The 15801-nt window shown below is 41.8% G+C and overlaps 1 protein-coding gene across 1 annotated transcript; it reads left to right on the forward strand.

Moving 5' to 3' along the window:
- The first annotated feature begins 6703 nt into the window (after positions 1-6703).
- On the forward strand, positions 6704-11041 carry pck1 (phosphoenolpyruvate carboxykinase 1 (soluble)). Its single transcript, XM_084349535.1, has 10 exons — positions 6704-6802; positions 7202-7476; positions 7940-8124; positions 8264-8467; positions 8578-8765; positions 8856-9018; positions 9125-9349; positions 9483-9614; positions 9722-9817; positions 10038-11041. Exons 2-10 carry the CDS (start codon positions 7253-7255, stop codon positions 10493-10495), a joined length of 1875 nt encoding a protein of 624 aa, XP_084205661.1. The 5' UTR covers positions 6704-6802; positions 7202-7252; the 3' UTR covers positions 10496-11041.
- The last annotated feature ends 4760 nt before the right edge of the window (positions 11042-15801 follow it).

Here is a 15801-nt window from a genome sequence, read left to right on the forward strand (position 1 = left end):
GGTTTCATTCCTGTCGCTTGATGACCGACTATAACCTGTTATAAACTTCTTTATCTGTGTACTTTTGATGTGGGCGGAGAAAAGAGTTGATCCGGAAATCCAGCCCTCCACCACCCTGTGTGACTAAACATCATGACGTCTGTGCTGCAACTCTGGACTGAATGCATTATAGTAAACAGACACAAGGTGGCAGTCTCATCAAGGACTCCAGTCCTTGTAGGTAAGAGTGTCAGAGTTGAGTTTTTACTTCTGCTCTGATCTGATTCGGCTTTGAAAAAGACAAAATGAGGATTTTTTCTGTTTTGTTTAAAACCTAATTTTGATTTCAGAGGGTCACGTCCCGGCTCTGAGATCATGACCAAAGAAGGGAAACTCTTTTTTATTTACTGGTATTGCAACAAAATATGTAAACTTAATGTATGAAGGACAGTCAGTAGATCAGTGAAGCTGTATGGTGCAACTAAAAAAAGATGCAACTAAACCAAACTAAACTAAAGAAAACACGGTGTGAGAGAGGGGGAAGGAATGAGGATGAACAGGCCTCGTGCAGCCGTCTGCATTAATACACAGTCCAACTGCCTGAACACAAGCTGCAGCTCAGGACGAGGTCCAAACACACAGGCAGAACCGGAGGGACCAGAGACGGGATAACCTGGATGAAACAACAAACACCTGGAACACGTTTTCCTTTGTCCCCAAACTTATTTTTAAATTAACGTGTCATGACTTCTTTACTTTAAAATGAAATGAAATATATCTCCATATAAATAAAACAGAGTGAGAGTGGAAAAAGTGACACAACAGACTTTACTTAACCAATAACATCTGTCTTTAAAGTCTTTAAAATAGTAATATTTTCAGCACTATGGGTAATATTCTGCGTATTTTTACCAACTTCTTGTGGCCCGATCAGTGTGATCCTAATCAAATTACTTAAAAGGTCCAGTTTGAGGATCTGTTGGCAGAAATGTAATAAAATAGTCATAATTGTATTTTCACCAGTGTGTCTAAGAGTCGTTGTGCTTTCATGACCTTAGAATGAGGCTTTTGTAATCTGCAGAGACGCCGCCGTGTTTTTTACAGGAGCCCAGATGGGACAAATGAGGCTCTGAAGAGGGTTTAGTAGGTGAGCATGAGGCGAGGGGAGTTCAGTTGTTTGCATCTGCAACCTCAAAGCCACATGCTGCAAAATCCCACACACTGGATCTTTAAAATACTGTTTTATAAGTGTAATTATATACAGTATAGACTAAAGTCTTATAATAATCTAATCTAATTGATCTAATGACACTATCACTGTTACGACAGAGGGTCTCCCCCCCTGCATTGTTATCAGGCACATGCACGTCTTTACGTCAGAGCACTTGGTACTTTAACCCGCTCTGCTGCAGCTGCTGTTTGCTGTACAGTTTGAATCACGCAGTGCACAGTTCGGACCGACGCGCTGCTACCTGCCGCTGTCGTCACTGCAGCGACACCGACAGTGGACTCCAGTGGACTTTAGGTTTTGTTTGGTTAAAGTCTTTGTCCTGCTATGTGTCAGAGACAGTTGATGAGGCCTACACAACACTCTCGAGCTGAAACAATGAGCAAGAAAACCCCTAAAACAACACCGACTCCAGCTTCTTACATATTTCTCAGTATTTAAGGATAATTCGTTGAATTTCTTTGTGTTTCAGACGGTTGGTTGGAAAAAGCTAACGATCTGAAGATGACACCAGGCTCGTTCATTGAGAAATATTGAAACAAATCTCACAGACCGGGTCAGAGTTTGAAGGTATTGATCAAAATGGGCAGCAGACTACAAGCCCCTCAATGGGTTCACTCATTGATCATGATGCTCATTATTGGAAAGCCTTGAAGGAGTCCAAGGAGCTGATGAACGGTGACTTTGCAGCATTTGTTGTACAGCGGTACAGTGAGCACTTCAGTGGCTGAACGTGCAGTTGGTCTCGATCTGAGTGAGTCTAACATAGATTTAACAGAAACTGCAGCTACATGAAATAAACATTTATTTTCTCCTGCTGCAGTCCATAACTTCGCCTCTCAGGACTGTGTGTTGGATCACTTCGAGGCATTTTATGAACTTACAGCCGACTGTGTCTCAAGTTAACTGCCTGTCTGTACGTCACACACCCGCCCTGTGTTATCTGGACCTTTTTTCTTTTACAGATACAACTGGTCAAACCATAAACCAGTCGTATACAGTAAGACTATCTCCAGATACGATATAGATTGTGTACTGTATATACTCGTGAATGGGTCGAAGTATCTGAGCCTTCAACTGAAAGGACTTTTTCACAACAACATTAAAGGGGAAATCCATTTTTTAGACAAAGTTACGTCCATTGTTGGGTTTTTGTCCACTGGAGCTTTGAGCCGCTCCGAGTCAAACCTGCTGTATTTCATTGATCCGGCGTTGTCTGATTTCAGCTGTATCACGAGTCGTGTTAAGTAACAGCTGGCGAAAGCCCAACATTAACTGACCGTGTTGCTTCATAATAAAAGCTCTTAAATAACCAAATAACAGAGGAGCTCTATTATGAAGAATTTCTAGGAAACTAAACGTGTTTGCCAGCAAATGAATGGAGCTTTGTCTGCAGCTTTCTTCAATATCACCGCAGGGAGGATGAGTGTTTACAGCAGATCGTCTGACGGCTATAGATGCCAAGCAAGTCATCAGTTAAAGACACATCTTCAAGCAGGTACAAGTGTTTTAATGGAAATGCTAAATCCCTGCAGCGTTTGGCTGATTTATCAATTTCCTCGAGCAGCCAGAGCTACAAAACTGCGAAGACTAAAGTATATTGCTGTTGTTCTTACAGTCTCTAAATCACTGATGCTTGTCACTGTAGCCGTTGTAGTGTCAGTTCTCCGATGTCACTTAAATTGGCAGCACGCGAAGCATCAAGTACCGTGAATTATGATACAAACAATGGTAACTTTGAATGATATGAAGAAGAACAGCACCAACCAGGAAGGACTGCAGATATCATATCTCCCTGTGAACAGTTTAACACAAAGCCCTGGCTTATGTTTGACACTGTGATGTGCTGTAAAGTTTCCAATTCATAAGCTCATGTTACACAAATACACACAATGTCCCACAACACAACCAGGTCACAACACAATCACATGTTTTTCTGATTAAAGGAAGAGGATTTGGTTTTGTTGCAGTGATCTTCTGATTACATGAAGATGTGACGATTTATCCAAAACACTGAATAACCACTGAATACAGTACACGGAGCAAGAGTTGTAACGATCGCCGAATGAGGAGCATCAAGTGGAAAGTGAAGTATGATTGGCAGATGACACACACACACACACACACACACACACACACACACACACACACACAGCTCACAAAATAACATTATCAGTTACCATTGATGAAAGTAGTTCAGTCAGCGTTTCTCTATCAGTGTTTTTGTCCCAGAAAGCTCATAAACGGACCACCGCCCTGACACACACACACACACACACACACACACACACACACACACACAGGTGCTGCTGTGTTTTTACAGTTAATGAGATAACTCATTTTTAATCTGTAACTTTTTATGTGCTCGCTTTTAGGGGTGTCGCAAAATTTCATCATGATCAATATTTTATTGATTCTGATTCTGATTTGATTTGATTTGAATTGTATTACTGGAATATTATTTTATCAGTGGTTCCAGACATTTAAATGGAAAACAATCTATTGTTTTTAATAAAAACAAAGCACTGTTTAGAAATAAAGGCGTATCTTAACGATGGCGGCGATATGAATCGATGTTTTTTTACTTTGCATCGATGCTATTGGATCGTTGATCACTGAATCGATATATCGATCCGGATCGATGTATCGTTACACCCCTGGTCCAACATCTCGATATTCACGATAACGCTGATATTAAAAAATGAAATGTTGGTATTGTGTTTATAACACACACATTATAATAATATCGTCTGCTTATCCAGTTCAGATGTTTGGCCTTGTACAGCTTTTGTCTGTGATGTTATCTGCTTACAGACTTCTCTCTTCACCTCCCCACACTCGTATTATGAGAGTAATATCTTCGTATTTCACAGATATTGCGATGATATTATTATCCTGAATTTGTTTGAGCACAATAATCATGTAGTGAAAGTCTGATATCATGACAGCTTTTTAAATTGTCGTTCAAATGCGAATTTGTTTACAATTTACATATTTATTTGCAAAAGTTTGCTTTGTTTTTTAATTGTCTTTTAAACGCTATTTAAAAAATGTTCTTAATTAAACTTACCTTGCCAGTGAGAAATTGTCTCATGGTGCCGTGACACTGGCTGGTGGATGTTTCCCCCAAAACGGCTCTAACAAAAACTCAAAGTTCAAAAAGTGTTGTTTGTCTTCATGTTCTCTGTAACTTCTAATAAGTTGAGGGAGCTGGGGGTTATTTTGAAAACGCTGCATTGCTTTTAGAGTTAGTTGTACATTGTGCAGTTTGTGCAACCTGCATTCATAATTCAGGTTTAGAAATGTTTGACCTTCTTGCTGCTCGACCCGCGAACAAACAAACCAGAGAGGAATAAGAAATTCTCAGTAAGATCTGCAGGACTTGTTCTGTGTAACGGCTCATCTGTACATGTTGCTTCATGAATGGAAACTCTGTCTCTGTGTTTTAAAGCATTTCCTTTGAGGCTCTTTAACTGATTACTTAATCTGTGTTTTCACTGTTTTCAGATAGCGTACTGTAAGTTTCCTGCCGTTACATCACAAAACAACAGATAGTAAAAAGGTACAGAGAGGCAGCGATGCGTTCACGTCTCTGTGTAGTAAACACCGTTTTAATCCTGACACACAAGGCCGTTTGATACGGTTCCTCGAAGTCCTGCATGCTGCTCTCGTGTCACATCTACAACCAGCCTTTCCTTCACTGCTTCAGCGCTTTAAGATTTTAATTCTGACGGTGTAAATGTTGTAAAAGCAAAACGCAGCCAGGTTAAAGATCCTGCGGCGTCTGTGCTTTATGACTGCTGACAGGGTACAGCACACTTGACAATGGTTCATAAAAAAAACTTGAGCAAACAGTGTTACATAAGTGCAATTATCAGGTTTCTTTCCTGTCTGTTCCTCTTCTTGTGCATTATTAAAGTCAGACCTATAAAGTTACAACTGGCTGTTTCACCAGAACTGAGGTCAAGTTCAGGCTCGGTCTCGCCCGCCTGCTCAGCATTTTAAAAAACAAGCCACGTCGGCTCGTATTTATCTGCACTAAAACTGGCAATGGACAAGGCTGTTGCTTTAACGTATACGTTGATTGCACAATACAGTATAATGGATATTGAATAGTGACACCAACAGCATGATTAGTTCTCTATAAACTGCTTTTCACCGTGCAAAACATCCAGGAAAATGAAGGCAGACAGGTGGCAGCCTGGCACCAATTCAATCTACTTTTATGTCTCCATCATAGACTAAATAAATGAATAAACTCATGTTTCATCCTGTGTAGTCGGTAGTTGCTGCTCTGAGGAAAAACTAAACAATCTGGCTGTTTTTGCAACAATATTACAACCTGGAATCAGAGGAAAAGTTTTCTGTTTGCACTTAAATAGAACAAAATAGACTTACGACTATCGCAGCGATTTAGTGCAACTGCTGCTGCTGCTACCCTCCTGTTAATGCCACTTTTGGGGTCCTATACTATTACATAATACTATTACCAGTGCAGGAAGGTACAGTAAAATGATTACTACACTTTTTATAGTGTCATAACGTACAACTACTGTGCACTCGGCTCACATATTACTGTAAGGCATGCATTTTTCAAACAATAATGCAAAAAATAAAAAATACAACTAAAACTATTAATCCTTCTGACTTCAACTCAACTGTAAACTCACCATTATTACCTTTAAAGTCTGAATACATCTTTAGTCTTTGTTCAGAGACTCATATCAGCTGCTGCACACACAGAGACACACACACACAGACACACACACATGTCTGGCTGACCTCTGACCACAAGGGAACGAGCCCCCGTCCATCGGCCTATAAGGAAAGGAGGCCAGCCAAGGTGCTGCCCGCGTCACTCTGCGGCCCGCCGGTGTCGACCTCTGAACTTGCATCATTTAGTCATGTGGGTCAAAGTTCAACAGCAGAGACGATGACTTTTGGTGGCACTTAATTTTAGAGAAAAAGTGTGGAATGCACCTTTTATTTTACAAACCAAGAAAGATCTGAACACATCACATCTATTCTTTGCTATGCTATTTAATTTTTGTTGCAATTTTTGCATTTTTATTGCATTTAGTACTTGTTTGCATGATTTGTGTGAGAGGAAAAATCTCAAGTGTGTTCACTTCAGACTGGCCTCAGATCAAACTGTACACCGTCACCCTGGTGTTTGTCGGTCAGGAGTGACTGTGTGTGTTACACTGAGTGCCAGCGGTGGTGAGGACAGAGCTGTCTGTCTCTCTTCAGGCTCTGAGCCAGCTATCAGTGCTCACCCGGAGGGGGCAGAGCGAACCAGTTACGTGAAGGCGATGTTACGTCCCGTTTGCAGATTAATGATTCACCGGCCGGCCTGTAACACCGTGTTTTTCAGATATGCAGGTTCATGCAACACCCCCCCCCCACCCCCTTCTCCTCCTCCCTGCCTCCCCTCCCGCCTCTTGTGGGACACCCCAGAGTATAAAAAGGACAATCCTCCTCCACAGAGATACAACTGACCAAGAAGGAGAAACAAGTCCCCGACTCTCCGAGAAGACATCAACTTGATGAGGCCGAGCTGAAGGTTTCACTGCTCCAAACAAAAAACAACCGAAGGTAACCTGACGCTCTCTCTTTTTGTCAGTGTGTGTAATGTGAGCAGGGAAACTGAAGTTGTCTGCAGAGTGAGATGGGATGCTGTTGCACCGCCCAGAGTCTGTCTGAACTGGAGTTTGCAGCATGTACTTGAATTTTGGTGCAGTATTTCTTACGCAAAATAGTTTAAATTAGAGGAAATCTGGCTGCTAGGCAAGGGATCGGAGGCCAGAAAGATGGAAAATGAAGTTAAATGACGGAGACTTTTCAAGTTTGAATTTTGCTTTTTTGGAAAAGATTCATGTGCTAAACTGATTCTCTCTGCTTTTTATCCTCCTCTTCTTTTTACTCTTTCTTTGCCTCTCCTCTTATATCCTCCTTACCCCTACTTCCTCTTTCATTTCCTCCGTCCGCTCCTAGACTTCCTCTCGTCTTTCCTTTCGACTCTCTCCATCTCCAGACTCCTACGCCATGCCTCCTCAGCTTCAGTCCCAGAACCAGAGCAGTCCCAGGGTCCTGCAGGGCGATCTCAGCGCCCTCAGTCCGGCCGTGAAAGAGTTCCTGGATGCAAACGTGACTCTGTGTCAGCCGGACTCCATCCACATCTGCGACGGCTCGGACGAGGAGAATCGCACCATCCTTGCCCAGCTGGAGGAGCAGGGGTTGATCAAGAAGCTCAGCAAATATGAGAACTGGTAGGTGATTTCGAAATGTAGAATTTCATCTTGTTCGGTCGTATAACAGTAATCATTTTTGACTGTCAGCAGTCGTAACAGTGGTTGTTTTGTTACTGGATGTAATTGGTAGATTGCCCAGTCATGTTGTTGTTAAAGACAATGTGCACTTGTCGGCCGTCAGCCGCTGTTGTAAGAAACAACATGAGTTGAAAAGGTCCACATTCTTAGAAACCTGCAGGTCCGGCTCGTTCAGTGCAGAGCACACCTGCTCACCCGCAGCTGTCAAACACATGTATGCTTAAACAGCTTCAGGCGTGATTAACGAAGATGTTTTGCTGATCCTGCAGCAAAAAAAAATGTGCACTAGCGTCTTAGGCATGAACTTTTCTTCTTCCAGAAAAAAAAGATTAAATTAGTTAATGTATTCTTCATCTCTCCTCTTTCCCCTCCATCCTTCTTCTTCTTCCTCCTCCTCCTGCAGCTGGTTGGCCAGGACCGACCCGAGGGACGTGGCTCGCGTGGAGAGTAAGACTGTGATCGTGACCCCGGACCAGAGGGACACGGTGCCCACACCTCTGGGCGGTGGAGTCAGCCAGCTGGGACGCTGGATGTCCCAGGAAGAGTTCGACAAAGCGATGACGCAGAGGTTCCCCGGCTGCATGAAAGGTACGACAGAGAAAGAATATACTGAATGTTACTTCTGCCTCGAAAAGCTTATCAGACAGCTGTAGTCTTTTCATCAGCTGTAGTAAAGTACACAACGTCAGTAAAACCTCATTAAAATGTCGACATCTCTGTCTCTCAGGTCGTACCATGTACGTGATTCCCTACAGCATGGGTCCAGTCGGTTCCCCCCTCTCTAAAATCGGAGTGGAGCTGACCGACTCGCCCTACGTGGTGGCCAGTATGAGGGTGATGACCCGAATGGGGAAGGCAGTGCTGTCCGCTCTCGGGACCGGAGACTTTGTCCGTTGTCTGCACTCCGTCGGCTGTCCTCTGCCGCTCAAAAGTACGTCAACAGCATCATCTTGTGTCTTATACAGCTGGTAAAAAGTATTCTGTTGTACTTCTAGTATCACAACCACTCAACTGATTAAAATGTACTGATTTCTCTTTCAGAGCCCTTGGTAAACAACTGGCCCTGTAATCCTGAGCAGACATTGATCGCCCACATCCCCGACCGCAGGCAGATCGTCTCGTTCGGCAGCGGTTACGGAGGAAACTCCCTGCTGGGGAAGAAGTGCTTTGCTCTGCGTATTGCCTCACGTATCGCCAAAGAAGAGGGCTGGCTCGCAGAGCACATGCTGGTGAGGAACAAAAAAGAAAAAAAACTTATTAATTGATAGATCCAGCCCCCACTGTCCTTTCTTACCAAACCAAATGTTTGTCCTGCTCAGATCCTGGGCGTCACCAACCCTGCTGGAGAGAAGAAGTACATGGCAGCAGCCTTCCCCAGCGCCTGCGGGAAGACGAACCTGGCCATGCTCTGCCCGACGCTGCCGGGCTGGAAGGTCGAGTGTGTTGGAGACGACATCGCCTGGATGAAGTTTGATGACCAAGGTGAGGGACTAAACACTGTGAAGTTAAATTTGCCATCAGGGACATTAAGATCACACTGATAATAACACAAATTAACACCTTTTCCCCTTTTGTTCTCTATCAATAGGAAACCTCCGTGCCATCAACCCTGAGAACGGCTTTTTCGGCGTTGCACCCGGCACCTCGGCCAAAACCAACCCCAACGCCATGAAGACCATCATCAAAAACACTGTTTTCACCAACGTTGCAGAGACCAGCGATGGCGGTGTGTACTGGGAGGGAATGGACCAGTCGCTGCCCGAGGGAGTCACCATCACCTCCTGGAAGAACAAGCCCTGGAGCAAAGACGATGGTGAGAGTTTAGTTCTTCTTATTTACAGATGAGCCACTTTTTTAGAAGTTCGGTCTTGTCAAACAAAGGTCTTTGTTGTAGTCGATGGATCTTGTGAAGTGAAGCTTACTTACCTGTCTTTCTCGCTCCCAAGGTGAACCCTGCGCTCATCCCAACTCTCGCTTCTGCACCCCGGCCGGTCAGTGTCCCATCATCGACCCACTGTGGGAATCCCCAGAGGGAGTCCCCATTGAGGCCATCATCTTCGGAGGCCGTAGACCAGAAGGTGAGCAGGAACTATCTAGCTAAAACCTGGAGACAACACCGGTAGAATAAGAGAAGATGGATAGAGACAGTATCAGATAACACTGATCTAACTTGTGCTTCCTTCAGGTGTCCCTCTGGTGTACGAGGCTTTCAGCTGGCAGCACGGTGTGTTTGTCGGAGCGGCCATGAGGTCAGAGGCCACCGCTGCAGCTGAACACAAAGGTCCGTATCCAGTCTTTCTCATGATAATATACTTTAGAGCCTAGAGACAGTAGCACTTGATCTTTGAAGCACAGGCTGCTTGATTGAACATTGAGTAGACGTCACCCAACACAAAGATCCTTTGAGTCTGGAAGTCAGTTTAATCCATGTTACAAACACTGGATTTGTGAGATTTGTATACGATATTTACCAATTTTCTCTCTCCTCTTCTTTTCTGCAGGCAAGATGATCATGCACGACCCCTTCGCCATGCGTCCCTTCTTCGGCTACAACTTTGGACAGTACCTGTCTCACTGGCTGAGCATGGCCGACCGCCCCGGCGCCAAACTCCCCAAGATCTTCCACGTCAACTGGTTCCGCAAGAGCCCCACCGCCGGATTCCTCTGGCCCGGTTTCGGCGACAACATCCGCGTGCTGGACTGGATGTTCAGGCGGTTGAACGGCGAGGCCGGCGCCATGCCCTCCGTTGTCGGCTACCTGCCCTGCGGAGACTCCCTGAACCTCCAGGGCCTGAAGGAGGACGTGGACCTCGATGAGCTGTTCTCCCTGGATCAGGAGTTCTGGCAAAAGGAGGTGGAGGACGTGAGGAAGTACTTCAGCGAGCAGGTGAACGACGACCTGCCCAACGAGGTGGCCCGGCAGCTGGAGCTCCTGCAGCAGAGAGTGAAGCAGATGTAGAGATGATTAGCATGTTAGCATGTTAGCAATTCTGAAGGAAAATGATGATTCTAGAAAATCTTGTTTGCAATTCAAGACCTGAGTTTTAGTAATTCTGTAACCAGATGTTGGAAATTCGAGATGAGAGTAATTCATGAATAGCTCGTCGTAGTATCTCGTACGACTCTACATTTTCGCTTCTACTTGTTCTTCTCATCAGATTATTATTCTGTAAAATGCATCTGGGGATGTCGAGAGTAATTACATGAACATTCCTGTCGCAGCAGATCTACGTTTTAAACTATTTCGGCCTCTTTGTCCGAATTCTACTATTTAATAGTAACTTATTATTATGGACGCACATCACATCGTCACTGCCATGTAGATCTATATGGCTCAGAATGAGTAAACGAGTCCAGATTAGCTCAGCTCCAGTGTTGTTTGGGGTAAATGTATGTTGTTTTTTGTGCCTTAATTTATTTTTGTACACTGTCTACACTTTGTAACTCTTGTTCTGTTTTGTTATAATCCTGAGCCCCCAAAGAGGGGAGACAACAATAAAGCTATTTAAAAGATAATAGTGACTGCATCTCATTTTTCAGTTTTCATCTGCGTTTGCTATCGTTTTTATTAAAGGTATTTTTTGATATCTAAGGGCAGCAAAACAAAGACAACATTGAAATGTAAAAGAGTAGATGCGACTCATCCCCTCCAGTTATCACCTTTGTAAAACACACAGTACTGATGAAATGCACTGATGATAAAAGTGAGGAACAAACTACTCTCCGTCCCCTCAAATACACTGACAGCATCAGGACTAGAAGACAAACTAATAAAGTGTCTTTAGTTCTTGAATGACCACATGAGTCGGAGAAATGTCAGGTGAAGAAAGCAGCCAAGCATCTTCTCCTTGTGATTCAACATCCTGGAAGTATGAAGCAATATCATGCCCACGTGTTTGCTTTGCTAGCGTCACATTATATAAAAATAGAAAAGAACAGAGTCAGCTACCATTGGAAAGGAGAGCAATAAGCTGTAGACTTTCAGACTTTTTAAAAGACTTTTTCTTCCTCCTTTAGTTGAAGTTATAGCCTCTGTGTTGGGAATGGAGCCATTTAAACTTGTGTAACAGCATGAAACAAGTGTTTTAACCAAAATCGCAATCAAACTAGCTGGTGTTTTGAGCAGCTAGTGAACATAGTAAAGTGTTTAGCTGCTAAACAGACACATATTCTTTCTCAGGAGCTGGTGCGCACTAACGCAGAGCTTAAATTAGCAAGACAAACATGACTCCAAATGAATGCTAACTTTGCTCTGTACTGCTGGAGGTGTACGAGCAACTGTTTGCTAACACGTTTGTTCAGCTAAATATTAGCATTAGCACGCCAGGTCAAATAACCTAAAGGTACATTATATAAGAGGACCAGATATGAAACCAATTACTAGTCTATACCAGATTACTGTTGCCATGTTTAACGTGGCTTTTGAACAACAGCTGGAACATGTTACCTCGCAACGCTATCAATAAATGTAAATATAATTATTTTGTAAATTCAACTGGAATTTAAATGTGATTATTAACAAGGTTATTTAAAGTTAATGTCACGTGTCAAAGACGTGTCAAAGTATAAAGTTAAAGTTAATTAAGGCCTACGAAATCGACCTAAACTTTGATTTATTAAATATACTGTATATATATATATATTTTTATATATATATATATATACTGTATATTCCCCCACTGGGTCACGAGTTAAACAATATACCTTGTACAGTTACAAGGTATACAAAGTATTTTGCCATTTAAAGTAACTAATATCATGAGTGAAGCTTATTTTTTAGCACATATTGTAATTTCATACACACACAAAACACCTCACATGTCAAAAAATAAACACATCAGTCACTAAATTTACATTTTATGTCCATTAGCCGGTCTGTGTCTGTCTGCGACCACATGTATTTGTTCCATGCGTCACTGCAGCTGTTGTGTAAGACGTGAAGATAATGACAGCGACAGAAGTTAATCATCACTCACTTGTTTTTGACACTATCTGTGATCCGACTCCTGTGTGTTCCTATGTCCCATGTTGCTGTTGTAATGTTTTTCGTAAAAAGGCTTTTCAGAACAAGTGCAGACAAAAACACAAACAACAGGCTGATCTCAATCACTGTGACTAACGTTGTTGTGCACGACGTCCAACACATAACCATGTATGAAGACTGGCATTAGAGGAAGATTAGAGGTCATTGGAAAGTCTTTGCTTACTATATATATATATATATATATAAATCACCATCATATCAAGCTATTTTTGTGTTTTATTATATATAAAACATATACAATATACAAAATATATATATATTATGAGTCTTATTCTCATAGACGCATGAAAACAATCTGCTTTTGCAGAATTAATATTTCCATCTGTGTCTAGAAATTACAATCTTTGTATAGAAATAAAATAAAATGTGGGTTCCTGTGGAAAGGTTGATATTTTTCTTATTTCTTTAGAAATTTGCAGCGTGACGGATGTAACAAAGCCGACACTGAACCGCACTGCTGGCTTTAAAATTTCAGGGATAGGTTTGAATAAAGTTTCTGTCTTAAGGTAAAAAGAGTTGTATAAAGTGGTAAAAGTTGAAAAGAGTATGAAGGAGTGTAAATATGGGGAAAGGATGAAGGATGCAGAACATAATGCAAGCTGGGAGCTAAACTGCCTTGCTGGGTTTTGAAATGTATAATATCAATAATGTATGAAAGGTGATTCATACTTTGAGGGTCGTTGAAAAGCTGATGCTAAATTTGATTGCGAGCTTTAATTTGGAGAAGCAGATGAATGAGTATGAAGAGTTGGGAAAGTGGGAAAGCGTCCAGTTAGTACGGTTTGGATTTAAAAGTTGAATAAACTCGTAACGTATGAAAGATGTGGAACTTTATAACGTTGAACTGAGTTTCTGGCTTAGTTGTTAATATGGAGAAAGGATAAAGGATGCAAAATGTAATGTAAACTGGGAGCTAAACTGCATAGCTGACTTAACTTTGTATGAAAAAGCAGCTGCAGGAGTAAAGAAAGTTGGAAATCATACAAACCGGATTTAAAAGTTGAATAAAACTCATCTAATTACCAAATCTATATCAGCTGTGTCGCCTCGGCGGTAAACAAAGGTTGCAAAATAGTAAAAATAAATAATCTTGTGCATAGAACAACATATTTTTGTAAATGCTTCTTGTATTTCTTGTATTTCTGGCAGTCTGCGATGTAGTTTTCACATTTATGATCACACATATTTTCTTACTGAATGTCTCTACGGACACGACTCTTTCTATCATGAGATAAAAATGTTCTGTACTCAGATAAACTGTCTAAAGTCCAGGAATCAAGAGAAATTCAGTCCTCAGAATCCAAACTCCATGTACCAGGAAAAACCTTCATCCATCACTGGCTCTCAGTCATGACAGGATTGTTTGTCTGATTGTGTAGCTAGAAATTCTTCTTCTGAGACAATGATTTACTCTTTGTTGTGTCCGCCAACACACCACGGAGCGTCTGAGTGTTCATGCTCTTCTCAGCCGTCTTATCCGAGGAAATAATTACCTGACATGCATGAAGAGCCGTACCTGCACCTCGTGTGTCTCAGACCGCCTGTGTTTGTGCACATTTCTAAACTAACCTTTTAACTGTGCTGGTTATTTGTTCATCCATCAGAGACATTATGTTCTTGTGATCTTTATGATTTTGTTTTATTGCATGTAAAAAGCATATTTAGACACACAAAGTGAAGTATAATATAAAATGTTACACACAGGTTGAGTTATTGCAGCAGGAAAACATGTTACAGTCGTCATAAAAACGTTGCACATTTCTTATCCAACCCTTTAAACTGTGCACGGTTTTATTCAGTATAATAATAAAAGTATAATAGAAAAGTATAGTGTAATAAAAAATGTCACACAGGTCATTGCAGCAGGAAAACATGATTACAAAAGACGCGTCCCATAAAAACTTTACGTGCTGATTATAACTTTAAACTTCAAAGCGTTATTTTAGTTCTTCAGTTTGTTTGTGGCTTCATTGAGGCTGCAAACTTAAATTAAATGACTATTTTTATATTCGTTAGGAGTTAGGGAAGTCGCCCACGCTCAAAAAATGGGGGCCATCTTTGAACAAAATCTCCAGCTTGTTCGTCAACAGAAAAAAACTCCTTCAACGCTTAAAAATTAAATTAACTGAATGAATATAAGTGAGTCAGTGCATTTCCTTTAAATTCGTCATCACAGCTCAGCACAATAAAACCAGTTTGAGAGTTTCTTCACCGTTTGGCACCGTGAACAGCTTTATCTTCAGAAGTAAATCAAGTGTAACAATGCTGACTCTGAAATATTTATCAAACACCACAGCTGTTATCTCTGTGAAGGTGTTACTGGCTGTACTTTTCCAGTGGCTGCTAATTAAACATTAAAGAAATGTCATTAATGACTAATAAGTGAGTAAAGTTTTATTGTCCTTTCTTTCAGACAGTGCTGACATTCATTTTTTCCTTCTTACTTTTTCTCTTATTTTTCTTTATTCTTTACTTTCTCACCTCTTTCTCTCACACTTCCTTCCTTCCTTCCTTCCTTGTTCACTCCTGCCTCGCTTCCTTCATTTCTAATCCTCTTAACGACCTTCGGACTCAGCTCACCGTTCACGTGATCGACCTACTTTCTTTTTATTGCCGGATTCGAGCATCACATTTTATTATTCAGTAAATCACGTTAAATCTTTTTATATCGCCGCTTCCAAGTGAATCATAAAACATCCAGACCGATGTTGGTCCAGCAGGCGGACGGCCAACCGGAGACTGACGGACGATGGAGAGGTCGAAGTTCTGCTTCCATCCACCTGCTGATCCGTGATCCATTTTTGCAACATACAGACTTCACGGGTGGATCCAGGTGTTTGCTTCTGAGCACTTAATGGCTAGCAAACGTTAGCTTCCCAGCACTAGCTGGCAAAGCTGAGCATTGTTTGGCGGTACGGTCGTCTGGTGTACATACCTGGTTTGCCGTATAGGCTCTGGTAAGGCCAACAAATATAAAACTTAGGATCTTTAGGATTGAGGGAGCTTGTTTGTCTCCTGAATTTTGTGTTCTTCAGGAAGAAAAGTGTCCAACACTCAAATTGTCCTCAGGGACAATATTATTAATATTCATATCTCAATTAGTAAAGCTGTTATTACTGCTGTGGCTGCTGTATCTCCCTCCTCCCATCTCTCTGAAAGCTTCTATAACAGCCGTCTTAAAAATATTCATTAATGGAGTTTAGAAAAACCTTAAAATATTA

The sequence above is a fragment of the Pagrus pagrus genome (genome assembly GCF_965226575.1).
Source record: "Pagrus pagrus genome assembly, chromosome: 3".
In the NCBI taxonomy this organism is placed as follows: Eukaryota; Metazoa; Chordata; class Actinopteri; order Spariformes; family Sparidae; genus Pagrus; species Pagrus pagrus.

Bases quoted from the DNA above. Each gene is read 5' to 3' on its own strand.
- pck1 (XM_084349535.1), top strand. From the start codon at position 7,253: ATGCCTCCTCAGCTTCAGTCCCAGAACCAGAGCAGTCCCAGGGTCCTG. The intron at 8,766-8,855 runs GTGAGGAACAAA...TGTCCTGCTCAG, and splicing joins GGCTCGCAGAGCACATGCTG to ATCCTGGGCGTCACCAACCC. The intron at 9,019-9,124 runs GTGAGGGACTAA...CTCTATCAATAG, and splicing joins GATGAAGTTTGATGACCAAG to GAAACCTCCGTGCCATCAAC.